Source organism: Mus caroli, unplaced genomic scaffold (assembly GCF_978045245.1).
Source record: "Mus caroli unplaced genomic scaffold, Mus_caroli_1 scaffold_10, whole genome shotgun sequence".
Taxonomy (NCBI): Eukaryota; Metazoa; Chordata; class Mammalia; order Rodentia; family Muridae; genus Mus; species Mus caroli.
In genome coordinates, this window is record NW_028227265.1 from 47,588,647 (window position 1) to 47,604,836 (window position 16,190).

Sequence of the window (16,190 nt, forward strand, 5' to 3'; positions counted from 1 at the left end):
GTCAGAACTGAAATTTTCTTTCAATTTAGTTCTTAGATAAACATTTAACTGAAAAAATAAAGTGAGACTCAGAATTTCAATGATTTCCAAACACTACACTAACAAGTAAACAACATATTGTATACCTGTTAAGTATCTTCTGAATCCCACATGGCTATGCTATCTCATAATAAATTGTATGATTTTATAATAAAATAATAAATTTCGAATAGGCATGCTCATTATAAAATGACCTCGTATTCAAATGTTTTAGAAAGTCTATCATTATAGATATGATCCTATTATATTCTTAATACATATATCAATTGATTAAAATTATAGGGTATAAGTAATTTCAGCTCTTCAACAATAATTTTTTAAATTTTTTTATTATTTAAACAATTTTATTAGATACTTTCTTCATTTACATTTCAAATGCTACCTAAAAGTCCCCTATACCCTCTCCTTCCCTGCTCCCCAACCCACGCACTCCTGCTTCCTGGCCCTGGCATTCCCCTGTGCTGGGGCATATAATATTTGGAAGACCAAGGGCCTCTTCTCCCAATGATGGCTGACTAGGCCATCTTCTGATACATATGCAGCTACAGACACAAACTCAGGGGTTACTGGTTAGTTCATATTGTTGTCCCTCCTTTAGGGTTACAGACCTCTTGGGTACTTTCTCTATCTCCTCCACTGGGGGCCCTGTGTTCCATCCAATAGATGACTGTGAGCACCCATTTTGTATTTGCCAGGCACTGGCATAGCCTCACAAGAGACAGCTATATCAGGGTCATGTCAGCAAAATCTTGCTGGCATTGTAATAGTGTCTGGGTTTGGTGGCTGATTATGGTATGGATCCCGGGGTGGGGCAGTCTCTGGATGGTCCTTCCTTCCATCTCAGCTCCAAACTTTGTCTCTGTAACTCCTTTCATGGGTATTTTGCTCCCCATTCTGAGAAGGAACAAAGTATCCACACTTTGGTCTTCCTTCTTCTTGATTTTCTTGTGTTTTGCAGATTGTATCTTGGGTATTCTAAGTTTCTGGGCTAATATCCACTTGTCAGTGAGTGCATATCATGTAAGTTCTTTTGTGATTGGGTTACCTCAGTCAAGATGATATCCTCCAGATCCATCCATTTGCCTAAGAATTTCATAAATTCATTGTTTTTAATAGCTGATAATAATACCACAATGTACCAATGTACCACATTTTCTGTATCCATTCCTCTCTTTAGGGACATCTGGGTCCTTTCCAGCTTCTGGCTATTATAAATAAGGCTACTATGAACATAGTGGAGCATGTATCCTTATTACAAGTTGGAACATCTTCTGGATATATGACCAGGAGAGGTATTGCTGGATCCTCTGGTAGTACGATGCCCAATTTTCTGAGGAACCACCAGACTGATTTCCAGAGTGATTGTACAAGCTTTCAATCCTACCAGCAATGGAGGAGTGTTCCTCTTTCTCCACATCTTTGCCAGCATTTCCTGTCACCTGAATTTTTTATATTAGCCATTCTGACTTGTGTGAGGTGGAATCAACAATAAATTTTTAAAGTCCAATCCAATGATGTTTATGTCACAATGAGATTTTGCCCATTCAATATGTAAAAATCCAAATACCTCAATAATACCATTTAATCTCCTTTAAGAAACCAAGTTTTGTTCTTGATTTTTGTAGTTTAAAAAGCAAAGCACATTTGTTATATATGATAAAGTCACTAAAATAATTAGCTATTTTGAAACACACACTCTCAGGAGATCAGTGCCTCTCCATAGGTGTAAATGTGTGCACTCATTGAAGACGTAAGCTGAGTAAGCATTTCCAGTGGGTGGTAGATGACAAGACAACAATCACATCCCTAGTCTATAATATCAAGTGCTCTCTATTTATCAATAATTATAGTGTATGCTATGGATTCAGTAATAAGTTACAACACTTGGCATATTTCTCACAGAGCCAAGTCTAGTAGGGGGATGGCATTTAAAACAGCTTGTGTAGTCAGTCAGGGACTTGGAGATTTCAAAAGAATTGCCAATGATCCAGTCTTACTCAAGCTGAGAATGAACGTTCCTGGCTATCACATGGTTTAACACTTGACCACTTTAAATTAAGTGTATTATATAAAATTTCTAATTTTTTCTTGAGACATTTTAGGCAGTGATAACTTTGGCCTGTCCATGTCACACTGTGGAAATGACAGGCAGGAGGCAGAACGGCGGCCACTTCTGCAGAGATTCTCTCTCCTAGTTTCCATTCCAACCCTGGATTTGTTCTTATTATCCTGCATGATGCCTTTGTACTTGCAAGCCCCACAGAAAGTAGAGCTACGTAATTGGCAAACCAAAAAAGAGTGAAAAATACAATCCTGGGGCTTTATTCAAAAGCTATAACCAAGTTTTCTGTTTTCTTTCTCAGTGGTGCTCTTGCTGACCTGTCACAACAGTTGGGAGTTTTGACTTACTTGTTCATGTCTCACTTTCTTGGACATGGGTGTGTGTGTGTGTGTGCCAAACCTCAAAGACTCCAGCCTGAACATGACTCAATAGTAAATATAATCTCCCTTAGGCAAGTGGACATGTGAACTCTTTCTGGCTGTGTAATGGTGGCCAGGCTGAAGAGACCCTGCCAAAGACATCCTCAGGAGAGGGCATGATAGAACTCATAAATTCAGATCCTCAACTCCTGTCACAGGTTCCACTACCCCATTGAACTTCACTGATGAATCAAATCCAGTGACATCATCAGGACTTTCACTAGAGGAACACAGCCCAGTAAGCTCAGAGCACCATTTCTTCTTAGGGAAGAGTCAACTGCACTGACTCCATGAAGCTAGCTCAGGGAAGGCACACCAAAGGATGTGAAGGTTTGGCCTCTAGGAGGTGGAACCACATCATCTCTCAAAGGCTGACAGAGACAAGCACAGGGTAAGTTCTTCAGGGTTCATAATATATGAGCATGAAAGAGTGAGAAAGGGGAGCAAGTCAAAGCTATGCAACCAGACACGTGGAAAAATAATCACGAGGATTTTAAAATAAGGGAAGCCTTAGCAAACAGATAATGCCAATCTGTGACTAAGGCACATCCTAAAACATCAAGGGAAAAGACACAGGCAGGGCAATCCACAGGCACAGCTATGATCAAAACTTATGCATTCCCATTTTCAAGAGCTTTTCTAAGAACCTCAGATCTTTCTGACTTAACCACCCGTATGGGAATCACTCTGTCCAGACTGGATTCAAACTCTCTGATTTTAGATGAATGGTTTAATCTCATCTATAAAACAGGGATCAGTACTACATCTGCCCCTACAGATTCATCATGAGGAAGGAGCAGAGAAACATGGTTTGCAAGTATACTGTACATCATGTGAGCAGACATGTGAGCTGTGAATGTGATTCTTATCAGACTCTCCACACCTGGGATTGACATCATGAACTATGCTAGCTGGGTGTCAACCCAGCTTCGCACAGCTGCATGAATGAACAGTTTCCTACAGGAACTTCACTGTGTGGACACTCTTATAATTTGGTATATTAGGGCAGACTATCCAGCTATGCAAGATATCACAATGCATATTAAAAAGAAACATAGGCTGTGCATCAACTCAGCAGTTGAATATAGGGCTTACAGAATGCACATTCTAAAGAGTGAGAATCTACAAAAGGATTCAGTATGCACAGTCCTTTTGGCCTTGTGTCTGAGGACCTGCATTCAGTTCTATTTTCTCCCATTTTTATCAGTGACGTCTATGAGTACAGAAGGAATGTATGTGAAATGATAAGCCAGAGTGGGACAGTAGATATGATAGGTGAAACAAAAACCAAACCAAGTATTATTAGGATGCACTCTCAACAGTGTTTCACACTGCAGACATGGGTGGACATCCATCTGCAGCAGCAAGATAAGCCATCTTAATCTTCTAAAGTCATTAATATTTCACAACACGTAGCATAGAATGGTGCTTAAATGCTGCTTAAATCTTGAAAACACATGAAGAATAAGTCAGCCTAGTAAGGCCTATGCCTATCCATAATATTGCTGCTAAAATGTGGCTGCCCAGGCAGCTGGGATGAGTTTAGGTATCATTAATATCAGCAGTAACTAAGAATACAGAGCTGATTCCCTATATCGCCCCTGCAGTTGCCACAGGACACTGTGCCACTGCTTAATTCTGGGGAAAGCCAAGACAAATGAGCAAAGCCTATGAGAAAAGCCACTATTGAGAGTCTTGAGGCTGTTCCTTTGAAAAATGCGCCCAAATGTGCCAATTCAAGCAAGACATGATGGTTGTTTTCAGATGTAATTTTGGCTTAATGTGGAAAAAAGAAAATAAAATTGTTTTGTTTATTGCAAAAAATTGCATCTGAGCCATTGGGGAGAATTAAAGCAAGCTTATTTGGACCACTGTCTGGAATGTGAGGCACTAGAAGACAAACCAGTATTTCCTGGAACCACAGCTGCACATTAGAGGCTAGGCTGGAACTGGCAGAGATACTGTAGGTAAGCCTCTTAACGTAATTCAGGAGGTTTAATTACATAATCGTTAAGTTCACATCAAAATCCAAGAGTTTAATATTCACTGATTTAATCTTTGCAGCCTCAATTTATTATGAAATTGAAGGCATGTGGTGCTACGCAGAGAGCAGATGTCCGTAATTGTGTTTACGTGTATGGAAAATAAAGGGGCAATCTGTGTTTACTGGTTCAGTAGACATTCCCACATAGATATACACACATATGCAAATGTGCATACACATACATTAGTCCACATAAATGCAGATTGAGAGAATATATTTAATTATTTAAATCTAAACAGGAGAGAAAGCTTGACTTCTCCTAGAACTGTTTATATTCATGATGAAAAAAATGAATAAAGCAAGCCAGAGATATATCTTAGAGCCTCTGCTTTGAAGTAAATATTCCAAAAAAGAAAAAAAAAACCCATACTGCAAATATAAAGTAGTATTACTGTATTAATACACCATAAAAGGAAACAAAGTTTCTGCTTTGAGAAAGGACAAACGTGCTGGTAACTCAGGAGACCATCAGAACCATCAGAACACACGAGCAATGCACACAAATTAAGGCGAGAATGGAAATGGTAAAGGGAGGCTATGATCGGAAATCCACCAGGAGTCTGGCTTACATTGTGAAACTTATCATGTACCAAGAACAACCAAAACCTGTTCCATAACTGTATCCTAGCAGTACTTTAAAAATATTTGCAGAATTGAATTTATAAAAAAAAGAAAAGAAACAGAAGTAATATGGCATGACGAAACTAATCACTTATACAGTCAACAAGATGGGTCAAAGTGTAAAAGTCCTGCCACCCTCAGGACCCAATTAATGGATAGAGAGAACCAACATTCTGAAGGTTGTCTTCTGAGTGATGCATGCCATGGTATATCTCCACAGAGCACAAATAAATTAATAAATGAGAAAATATTGTTTTAAGAATCACTAACAATGATTTTGAATAGATATCAGACAGAATTTGGCATGCCATGTGTACAATAAATATTAGATAATGAAAATCACTCAGTTCATTGAAAAAAAATAGAAACATCATTTTCTTCTATAGCTAGTGGATATGGATAAACATGAGAATATTGATCAAATTGATCTCATTATTAATGAAAATAGTGTGAAGATAGTATTGATTAACACATTTTATACTGTTAAACTTCCATGCAAGCAAAAATATAATAATAATAATAATAACGATAATGATAATAATAATGTGGCATAAAATTAGAAATTCACAGGTGTGTTCTTGAGAGTGCCTGCATATACATAGTAGATTCAGGATGTATGCTTATGGAAAAAGTTTCTATAAAGCAGATGTTGGGTCTAAATGGTGCTTCCAATGGAAGCGACAAATCCCTTGGAGACCATCTGAACCTAGGGCTGTGGAGCAAAACTAAACCCACTCTCAGTTGCTGAACACACAGTGATTTCAACCCAAAATAAATAGTGATGATATTGGATTATAGAGCAAAAATAAGGAGTGTATATGAGTCCACGGTAATAAAAGTGATTAGCTAAACAAATAATGCCTTGGAGGAAGGAAATATTGTAAAATGTTTCCACTCTTAGCAGTCTAACTTAAATGAGACTATCCACAAAGTTGAAGAATTAAATATTCAGTGATGCTTGTGTGTTAATTATAGCATTAATATAATAAATGAATATTTTAAAAAGCAGTTTCTACTTTGCCGAATTCATTTACAATCATTAAAATCTCATGTCCATGAAATGTTGATGAGAGAATACTGATATGTAAGACATAAAAACATACATTTTATTTATGATGGGTATTCCATTTTATTTGAAATACATTTGTTAGTGTGTGGATGTATCTGCTTATAAACAGAATGTTCTAAATACTTATATCTAGTTGAAATAAAATCCCCATGCATATGAAATCCTCTCTGCTCTTTGTAAAGAGCCTCTATAATGTATTGCCTTTGCTCATTGGATTACTAGGGGTAAACTAGGGAAAGGCAGGCACACGGCTCAACTCTCCTTATCAGTAAGAATTTGTACCACAGCATGGATCACATTCACAGCTTTACTTGATTTTTTTTATCAGTTCAAAATCCTTCTGTACTATATTGGTTGCGTGACAAGTCAGTATAGGGATTGAAAGTGCTATTGGCCTCCATCAAAGAGGCTATACATTGATAGAAAGCAAAGGTATCATCATTAGCCAACTGACTTAGTTAACTAAAGTCATTCTACCTAAGCAGAAGCACCTGAAATTTATTTTATTATTAAACATAGAATTGCTTGCAAGATGCATATTTATGTATGTTAATACTTTCAATAGTACCATCTAAGGAATTTTATAACAAGCAAAATAATGTAAAGCAACAGTATTTGTCTAATCAGGTGACAATAAGGAAGACAAAAACCAATTAGCTCACATTACACTTGATTACAACCATCCCAGAGGGTGATCAGATTGTGAATCTACAGAAACTTTTACAAATTCATTTATGATTTTATGCATACAATTGTCTTGTCTTTACATATATGTGCACATCTGGTGCCCTTGGAGACCAGAAGAGTGTATCATCCTCTGGAAATGGAGTCATAGACAGTTGTGAGCTGCCGTGTCAGTTCTGAGAACTGAAGTCCGGTCCCCTAGAAAAGCAGTCAGTGCTCTTAGCCACTGAGCCATCTCTCCAGCTTCATTTTATTTTAAAAATTTAATATTAATTTAGAAACTTTCCTCTGGTTAAATACCAGATATGAAAAACTTGTGTCATTTCAAATATTTCAAGGACTTTATTTGCATCTCTGGGCTGTTTGAAGGGTTTCAATATACACCAAAGTCAGATGGCCATTATTTCTACTGTAAATCATGGTGCAGTGAAAATCCCTCAAGAGACAGCCTGCTTCACTCTGTATCTTTGATCTTTAGGTTCTGCAAAACAACTCTGTTTTCTGGAACACTACTGACTCTGGCTCACACTTGTTAGCAAATGCAGGTTTAACTGAGGAAAGCTAACACATAACTATGACAAGTTTCTACTTTAATTCATGTGAAGTTTAAGACTTACTAGGTTCACTAATTTAAAAGTAAGTATAGTATTACCAAATAAAAAAACATCTCCGTATAGAGATATAGACCTAGTGTGTACATAAAGAACATTGTCTATTCAATTTGGGATGTACAACAGAGGAAGATGGGCCATCTACACAAGGAAACTCCAAAATGATATTACTTCCAAATAGAATTTACGAAGGATTCTATCATTTAAACATGTGAGGAGACATATAACTGTAAAATTATTTTTCTTATTTTTGAGAATATATTATAATTACACCATTATTCCCTCTTCTTTCCTCTTACAAAAACCTCCTTACAAAACTCTCCTTACAAAAACTCTCTTTCAAACTGATGTCCTCTTTTTTTTTTTTTCCATTAAATCTTGCATGTGTGTGTGTGTGTATAGAGTGCACACAAGTGATTGTGTGGACACAATGAACACTTGCATGTGTGTGTATAAAACTCATATTTTATATATTATGTAGCCACTGATATATGCATATGTGGAACACATGATGAAGCAGTGGAGCTTCAAGCAAACCAATTGGGAAAACAATAATTTAAAAATCTATCCATCCACTGGACTTTGGCACACAGTACATATGTAGCAGATATATAACTTTATCTTCATTAGGGTCCCCCAACAACTGGATTGGAGGTTGTCCCTGACTCTGTTGCCTGCCTGTGGATGCTGTTACCCCAAACTGAACTACCTTTTCTGGCCTCATTGGGAGAGGAAGTTCCTAGACCTGTGGTGACTTGGCTTGTCAAAGAGGGTCGGTAGCCAGCAGAAACTCCCCCTTCTCAGAGAAGTGAAGGAAGAAGGGCTGTGTGAGAGAGGGACTGAGAGGAGAAAGGGCTACCATCAGGATGTAAATTAAATTAATTAATTAATGGAAAATATCCATCGATAATTAGTTATGACTTATTTTTCTAAACAAACAAACAAACAAACACCAGAAAACAGACTAACTAAAAACCCAAAGAATAGATTTTATACCTCAAAATTAGAAAAATGCCTTTTAATTCCCTCAAGCACAAGATACTCAGCAAAATTTTAGGCCAGTTATGATAGGATTTCTCATGTCAATAAATATATGCAATATTGTTTTATTCTTATTAGCATTAACAAAATTAACAAAACTATTCACAAAGACATAAATATCATTAAAATGTTTATCATACTTGCTAGCCAAGGAACCAATATAGCAGATATTTGAATGCAGTTACCTATCATCTATGATCTAGCTATCCATCCATGTAGTATCTCTTTAGCTGCAAATTTATAATCTTTTCTCCTAGACCCTCTCTGTACAATCCTCTATTCATACATGTATAGAGTCACATGAATATGCATATGTCTACATATGTCTTTGTGTACCCACATGCCTGAAAATACAGCATTAGGCTATGATAACAATAATACTCAGAATCAAGCCTTATCATGTGTTTTAGAATAACAAAATGCCCTCAGAATAATGTAAAAGTTCTGCATCATGCTGCTTTTTTTGTTCAGGAATTGTGGGAAATATCATGTTCTGAAATATTTAAAAGTCACTAAGAATTAAAATCACATGCTTTATGGTATCTCAACTACCATTGTGACACCTTGTAAAAGAAGATGAGACTGTCTCCCAATCTAAAGCCGTGAATCTCAACCTTTCTGATGCTGCTGCCCTTAGTACAGTTCTCATGCAGTAGTTACCTCCAACCATAAAATTATTTTTAATGCTACATTGTAACTGTAATGTTGCTACTATTATGAATTGATTGGAATGTAAATGTCATTGTTTTCTGATGGTCCTTTGGGGTTCACAACACACGGGTTAAGAACCATTGCTCCAAAGGCTACGGTGGCCATCTTCCAAGTAGGTTCACATAGCAAAAGAAAGAAAGTGAACGTGGCAAGTAGCCCTGACATCACAACTGACACAATTTGACAAATAGCCTTCCATCGTCTGTGCCAGAACAGAGTGAAGTTCTGTCACAGCTCTTTCACCAAAGGTGCTATTGGCTCTTCTCATTCTATCTCATTTTATCATGATTTTCTCATTTTCTTCACTCAGGCAATGATTGGTGAAAAATGAGTTCTTACCATGTGGGGGAGATGTGATGGAATCTTCCAGAGTAGGGTCCGCCTCTCCATCCTTGCTACTGCTGCCTCCAGCACCTTCTTCGTTGTGACTGTCTCTCTCGATCAGTTTGTCTACTTTAGCGATAATACAGTTCAGGCTCTTCCCCACGTTGGCCCACACCCTATCCTGAAGACAGTATGAGAGTCACTAAGATTTTTATGACTAAATTGTCATTAACCATCTTAGAGGAGCAAACAAAGCTACAAACATCCGAGTATTGAGTGAGTTGCTACAATATCTTCACTATTTCGGTCAGATATTAGATCTCAAATATCCCCCAAATCCATTTTACCTGCTAAAATCAAAGTTAAGTTTCATTAATTCTTTAGCTAATATAATATGTTTGAAATAATAAAGTGCTAGATGATTTAAATTAGTAATTGAGCATAAATTATGACAGATTGCTAGAGATATGTTTTCTTTATCCATATAATAAAACAGCAAAGATAAAATAATATCTTAAAGAATGGTTATCACTTACATCAGGAATTCTTCATTCTTGTGTCAACATTTGTACAACAGATAAACCTTGCACACTTGGGGATATATTATCACCAATACTCTCATTCTTGCAAAACTGCCACCAACATCTAATTCTAGAATGTGTTCATCTGCCTAAATAAAAGTCTTTCCCCCTTGTTGACACACCTGCCTTCTCCCACTCTCAACACAGTTCTGACAACCAGATCCTTAGATATTCTGATCACTGTGCACTGTTTTGTGTGATGCAGCTACATAACTTATGTCATCTCAGAAATGCATTTCCTGTAAAACATCTCATGTCACTAAGGGGCCTCTTTGCTTCTTGTGTCCCCAGTTCTGACAAGCTTGTACTTTTTAGATTCATTGATTCATAAAAGCTATATTAATTTTTAAATAAATGTTCTAAGCATAGTTACTTTGATAGAGGAGACCAGTTTCCCTTATTATTCTTCCTACATAAGTCAGACACACAGCTCAAGCACTGATGAGAGCAATGATTTCTGATATGAATCAGGGGGTTTTGAGGCATTTTCCATGAAGAGAAGACTCTTTTAGGGGCTACCTCCTCTATGACCTAGCTATTTCAGATACTCTGAATGGCTGTTTAGCATAGAGTGAATACTATTGCTGGTTTAAAGAGTTCCTAAAAGTGTGCATTTTTCCTCTAAGTTAATTTTGTAGAAAACTGCTTTGGAAGAGGACAGATCTGAAAGGAAAAACCTGTACCTGAGTTTGGGTTATTGGATTGTTCTCTTGTAAAAGTTAAGTTGAAGAGTCTGTCCTCCTGGGTATGAACACATTTGTTCAGTATAGCTGAGAAGGTAACAGAATTTCCCATTAAAAAGGCACAAAGTAAGGAAAGGTAATTTTGAGGATTTATGAAACACATAAATGTGAGACTGTGGGCAAAGCACCTCATTTCTGAGGACTCACTTGTAACCTAAATTTGGGATGATAATTCTTGTTCCACCTCCTTTACTGTGGGGCAGTCAGAGCCAACTGATGCACCGTGCCTTGTGTGAAAGCATTCGGGGGAAGTTATTACAATTTAGCAGGACCACTGGCAGCCTTGATCGCATTCCTTAGTGATTCAATCTTGGTTCATGTCACACTATAATCTTTCCTGGGAAGTGTGTTATTAATCACAAGTAATCATAACAATCTTTTCACAAGAGGCAGATCTTTTCCTCTCTCAGAGAAATTAAAACACTAATCAAGTCTGTGAACTGCATTGCCCTCTGTATGCTTCCTGGGGAAATGGGTTGCAGGTGCCCTGCACTGGGAGTGGGCTCCAGTATACAAAAAACACTGGGCAAAAGAAAAAAAAAAGTAAACAGCTAGAAATCCAGGCTTTGTTCAGTTTTGGATTCAGTAGGGAACCTACCTGCCACTCACAATGACTAACTCAATGACCTCTATTCTAAATATACCTTAACTGTTACCATCATCTTTTCTGTAAAAATAATGAAATTAAAGAATGAAGCAATACTCTAGTGGAACCTGGGAATAACCTCTATTACTGAGATGCAAACAATGAACAGATTCTTCTCAAATCTTCAGATTAGTTTCACATGGAAGACAAACTTTCAATTCCCTTCCTGCTGCCCACATTGAAAATATGTTTTGTCCCTAGAGGATTCATGTTGCCTTTCTAGTATAAAACCAAAGAATACCTGGTTCTTCTTAATGCTGTCTCTGAAAAACCTGAACACAAAAATATTTAGAACATGATTTGATATCCACATCTCTATATGGTTCTTCATTTGCATATCCTAAGAGTACATGATTCCAGTGATAGAGAACATGACATGAGTTGCAAGCAGAGGCACCGTTATTGGCCTGAGGGGCTTGTCCACTGACCAAGACCCTTAGGGATGCAGTAAATGTGATGAATAGAAGTCACATACGTAGTTATTCATGTTTAGAGGGCATTTTCTGAGAGTGAAATGAACGATCTCTTATGCAGTCCTTATATGTAATGAGTGGATAATCAAACTTTATTCGAATACACTCAGCAGCAGACCCTGAGCCGACACATCCCATTCTTCATCTGTGGAAAAGAGAAGCCATCTTCCTGAAACTGGGGAAACCAACTCTGCTCATTGCTGCTCATTGCTCTTTATGATCTCTGCAGATTAAACTTATTGATTTGTGCCTGCCTCTAATGACAGACTGTAAATTCTTTGAGAGTTCTGCCTTCACACTATAGGACAGAGACTATCCCTCAACTGATTGTTTTGGAAGTAAGAAAGGAGATGAAAAGGCAGAAGGAAACAAGATGGGGTAGCTATTGTCTATATGCATCTAGCATCTGTACACTACTTAACATCAATGTTAAAAGCCAGCAGACACTGACTCCATTTTCTGAAAGCTAGAACCTTAAATAAGAGAGGAATAGTAACAGTCACCATTAATGTGGTAGAAATGAACTAGAACTTCATCTTTCTTGACTCCAAATATTTGATTCCTCCAATGAGTTCCCAGATATTGATGGCACACTATAACGCATAGAACAGAGTCAGGGGAAGAGGGAACCATGCAGGTTCAGAGAGACAAATATCATTCACAGTGCTAATGGTAGGCCTCAAGTATCTGAGATTGAATATGAGACCATGACATGTCATACTAAAACACATTTGACAAAAAGAGCAGACTAGTCACACATAGTCCTTTCACAAATGTCCATCAGGCAACTTTAACAAACTCAAATGTCTTGGCTAATAGAGGAAGAGAACAGGCCCCAGATCAATTTCATAAATGGGATGTATAGAAGAGCAAGGAGAACAGGGACAAAGATGATAATTCAATCATGAAACAACTTTAGGCAGTCATTTTGAAAGCAGGATACTGAAGACTTTTTAGCAAGATTCTTAAAAGGAATCCTTGGGCATCTGAGTTCTCTCTGAAAGGAGCCTGTTCATTTACATCTGAAAACACACATAGAAGGCACTGCCCAACAAACATATCTTCTTATTCCGATGGTTATTGTCATGCCAATCTGTGAGCAAGGCTCATTCAACTTATATTGCTGATGTTAAGGGGCCACTCCTTTCTATTCTCCACTCCAATCGCTCTTCATTCCAGTCTGTTTTCAGGTTGAAGAAAGGCTGGCTAGTGATTCATGAGAAGATGCAGAAAGATAGAGATTTGTGAGAAGATACAGGAAGGATAGTGATGTGGCACTAACTCAAAGGGCTTATATCTCTGTACTCTCTTCAGGCCAGAGGTGCTGAATGAAACTCAAATTCTGTGGAGCTCTCCTGTACCCAGGGGTGTTTTAAGAAAAGGACTCCATATCAGAGAGAAAGATTGGAAGGCCATTCCCCAGAACTAGTAGCAATTACCCGACTGTGAAGAAGCAATGTAAAGGTGGTGGGTTACAGTATAACCCTTATTAAATAGAGCCTGAGCTCTATTTGAGGTCATTAACCTTGATGGAGACTCCATGACTACCCTTCTCCTGAGAGGCTAAGTGGCTGTAAACTTTTTCAAGTCACTGAGGGTACAAAACAAGTGAAAAGTTATGGCAACATTAATTTCATTCTAAGTTAGGTGCTGATGTAGGCCCTTATTTATTTGTGGGTTAGGATATAAGCTCACATAAAGGTCGAAGCCAGTGACATAATTGAAAAAGCTTGATAGATGTCGTAGCATGTAACAGGGAGAACATTATAGCTGTCAGAGTGAACCATGAGGGTAGAAAGCAGAGTGATGACTCAGCATACTACATGTTTATGAACCCTGTAGCATCAAGAAAGTTCCTAGATCAATACAGAACTTTGAAAAGACAACTCAGTAATGCTTAGCTGATCAACTTTAATGAGGTCAATGTTTGATCAGCAAGAATGTAATAACACAACCACAAGTGATGTGGAAGTCTAAAATGTTGTGTGTGTGTGCGCGAGCACAGGTGTGTGTGTGTGTGTGTGTGTGTGTGTGTGTGTGTGTGTGTGTATGTGTGTGTGTGTGTCCACAGATACTTTCTCATTGGCTATATAAGATCTTTGATTACAAATACTCAGTGAACAAGGTCAATCTTATTCTCAACTTATCCTTGCATTTTATTCTAGACCAACCATGTTCCTCAACACTAAAAATCTTCGGTCCTTCTACAGCAGGAATAGAAACCCTGACTAAGACAAATTGGTACCAGCAGAGTGGGGTATTCCTGTGACAACCTGACCATGTTTTGGGGAGGACTGTGGAAGGACTTTGGAACTTTGGATTTGAAGATCCATTCACTGTTAAGAGCTCTGTCAGATGTTTTGTAGGAGCTTGGAAGATAATGTTGAGAACAATGCAGAAGATGGAGGCCTGACTTGTGAAATTTCAGAGGGAAAATGAAAGACTCTTTTCAGGGCCATTGCTGTTTTGATTGTGAAGGTTCTGTAGTTCTGGTTACCTGGGGCTGAAGAATCAGCTGTTATTAACAAGATACCAGAACTACTAAAGCAAAAACTTTGCATTACTGGGACTATTGATGCTGGTTAGCTGGAGCTAAGAAATTAGCGGTGATTAAGAAGAGACCAGCATCATTGAGGTGACATCTTCTGGGAAGTGTTTTCTAAAAGCACAAAGAGGCTGTGTTCCAGAGATAGCCAAGGTTGTACTCGTGCTGCAGCAGGACTTGGTAATATGTAAGGGTCACCCAGGTGGTACTGGTTTTAAAGGCATGAAGGGGTCACGCAGAGCAGCTGAGGCTCGGCACTGTGAGAGGGCATGGAAGGCCATTGGTGAAGGTGCAGCCTCAGTTGCAATTGAAGGCCCAGGACTGAAGGGGTCCTTCAGTGTTTTGGAGATGCCAGTACCATGAGATGACCACCAAGAGCAGCAGCAGCAGTGGAGTACAGGCATCTGGAGCCTAGAGGACGACACGTGTGCTACAAAGGGCATGGCTGGAGAAGTGACCCAAGCCCTTGGAGGAGCCCAGAAGATCGTGAGTTGGATCCCAGACATTGGACGGTTGGAGATTGATTTTTGCTTTTGATTGTGACTGTGCCCTGATATTTTCCCTCTTGAAGGAAGAAACTGTTTTAGTGGAGCCCACAGTTAAGAGACTTTTAATTGTAAAAAGACTTTGAATTTTAAAAGAGATGGAAGAGATTGAAATTTTAAGAATATGTAAATGTCCTCTACCATCATCATGTATCGAAAGATGGCCTAGTCGGCCATCACTGGAAAGAGAGGCCCATTGGACTTGCAAACTTTATATGCTCCAATATAGGGGAATGCCAGGGCCAAAAGAATGGGAATGGGTGGGTAGGGAAGTGGGGGGAGGTATGGGGGACTTTTGGGATAGCATTGGAAATGTAATTGAGGAAAATATGTAATAAAAAATATTTAAAAAAAAAAGAATTCAAAAGTAAGATGTAAGATAGATGATGACCTGTCTCTTAGTAAATACAAATTGTCGTCAGCAAAACATAGAAAAAAACTTGCTACTATAGGCTGACTTGCTTAAACTTGGTTAATCTATGACCAAAGAATTATTGTTTTGGGTTACGATGAACTTGTGGAGAGAAAGATAGACGGGAAATGATTAGTTAGGTGTGACGAGTACATAATCAATAATCTGGTTGTAACTTAAAAAAAAAAGAATATGTAAAGACTGTGGGACTTTTAAAGTTATTTAGATCTTGGGGATGAATAAGAATGTAAGGGTTGAGGCTTACTAGTGTTGTGTTTGTGTGTCAAGTTGACAAGGGGTCAATTGTACTGTCTAGTTTTGTGTCAACTTGACACAGCTGGAGTTATCACAGAGAAAGGAGCTTCAGTTGAGGAAATGCCTCCATGAGATCCAACTGTAAGGCATTTTCTCAATTAGTGATCAAGGGGGAAAGGCCCCTTGTGGGTGGGACCATCTCTGGGCTGGTAGTCTTGGGTTCTATAAGAGAGTAGGCTGAGCAAGTCAGGGGAAGCAAGCCAGTAAGGAACACCCCTCCATGGCCTCTGCATCAGCTCCTGCTCCCTGACCTGCTTGAGTTTCAGTCCTAACTTCTTTCAGTGATGAACAGCAATGTGGGAATG

General features: G+C 38.3%; 1 protein-coding gene across 5 annotated transcripts in view; it reads right to left on the minus strand.

Annotated features, from left to right (window-relative positions):
* Nucleotides 1–16,190, minus strand: part of Inpp4b (inositol polyphosphate-4-phosphatase type II B) — a 793,726-nt gene that overhangs the window by 97,050 nt on the left and 680,486 nt on the right. For all 5 annotated transcript variants that reach the window (XM_029480343.2, XM_029480345.2, XM_085843791.1 and 2 more), the window contains one exon: nt 9,641–9,806. In XM_029480343.2, the coding sequence (XP_029336203.1) occupies nt 9,641–9,806 (166 nt within the window). The remainder of the gene's footprint in view (nt 1–9,640; nt 9,807–16,190) is intronic.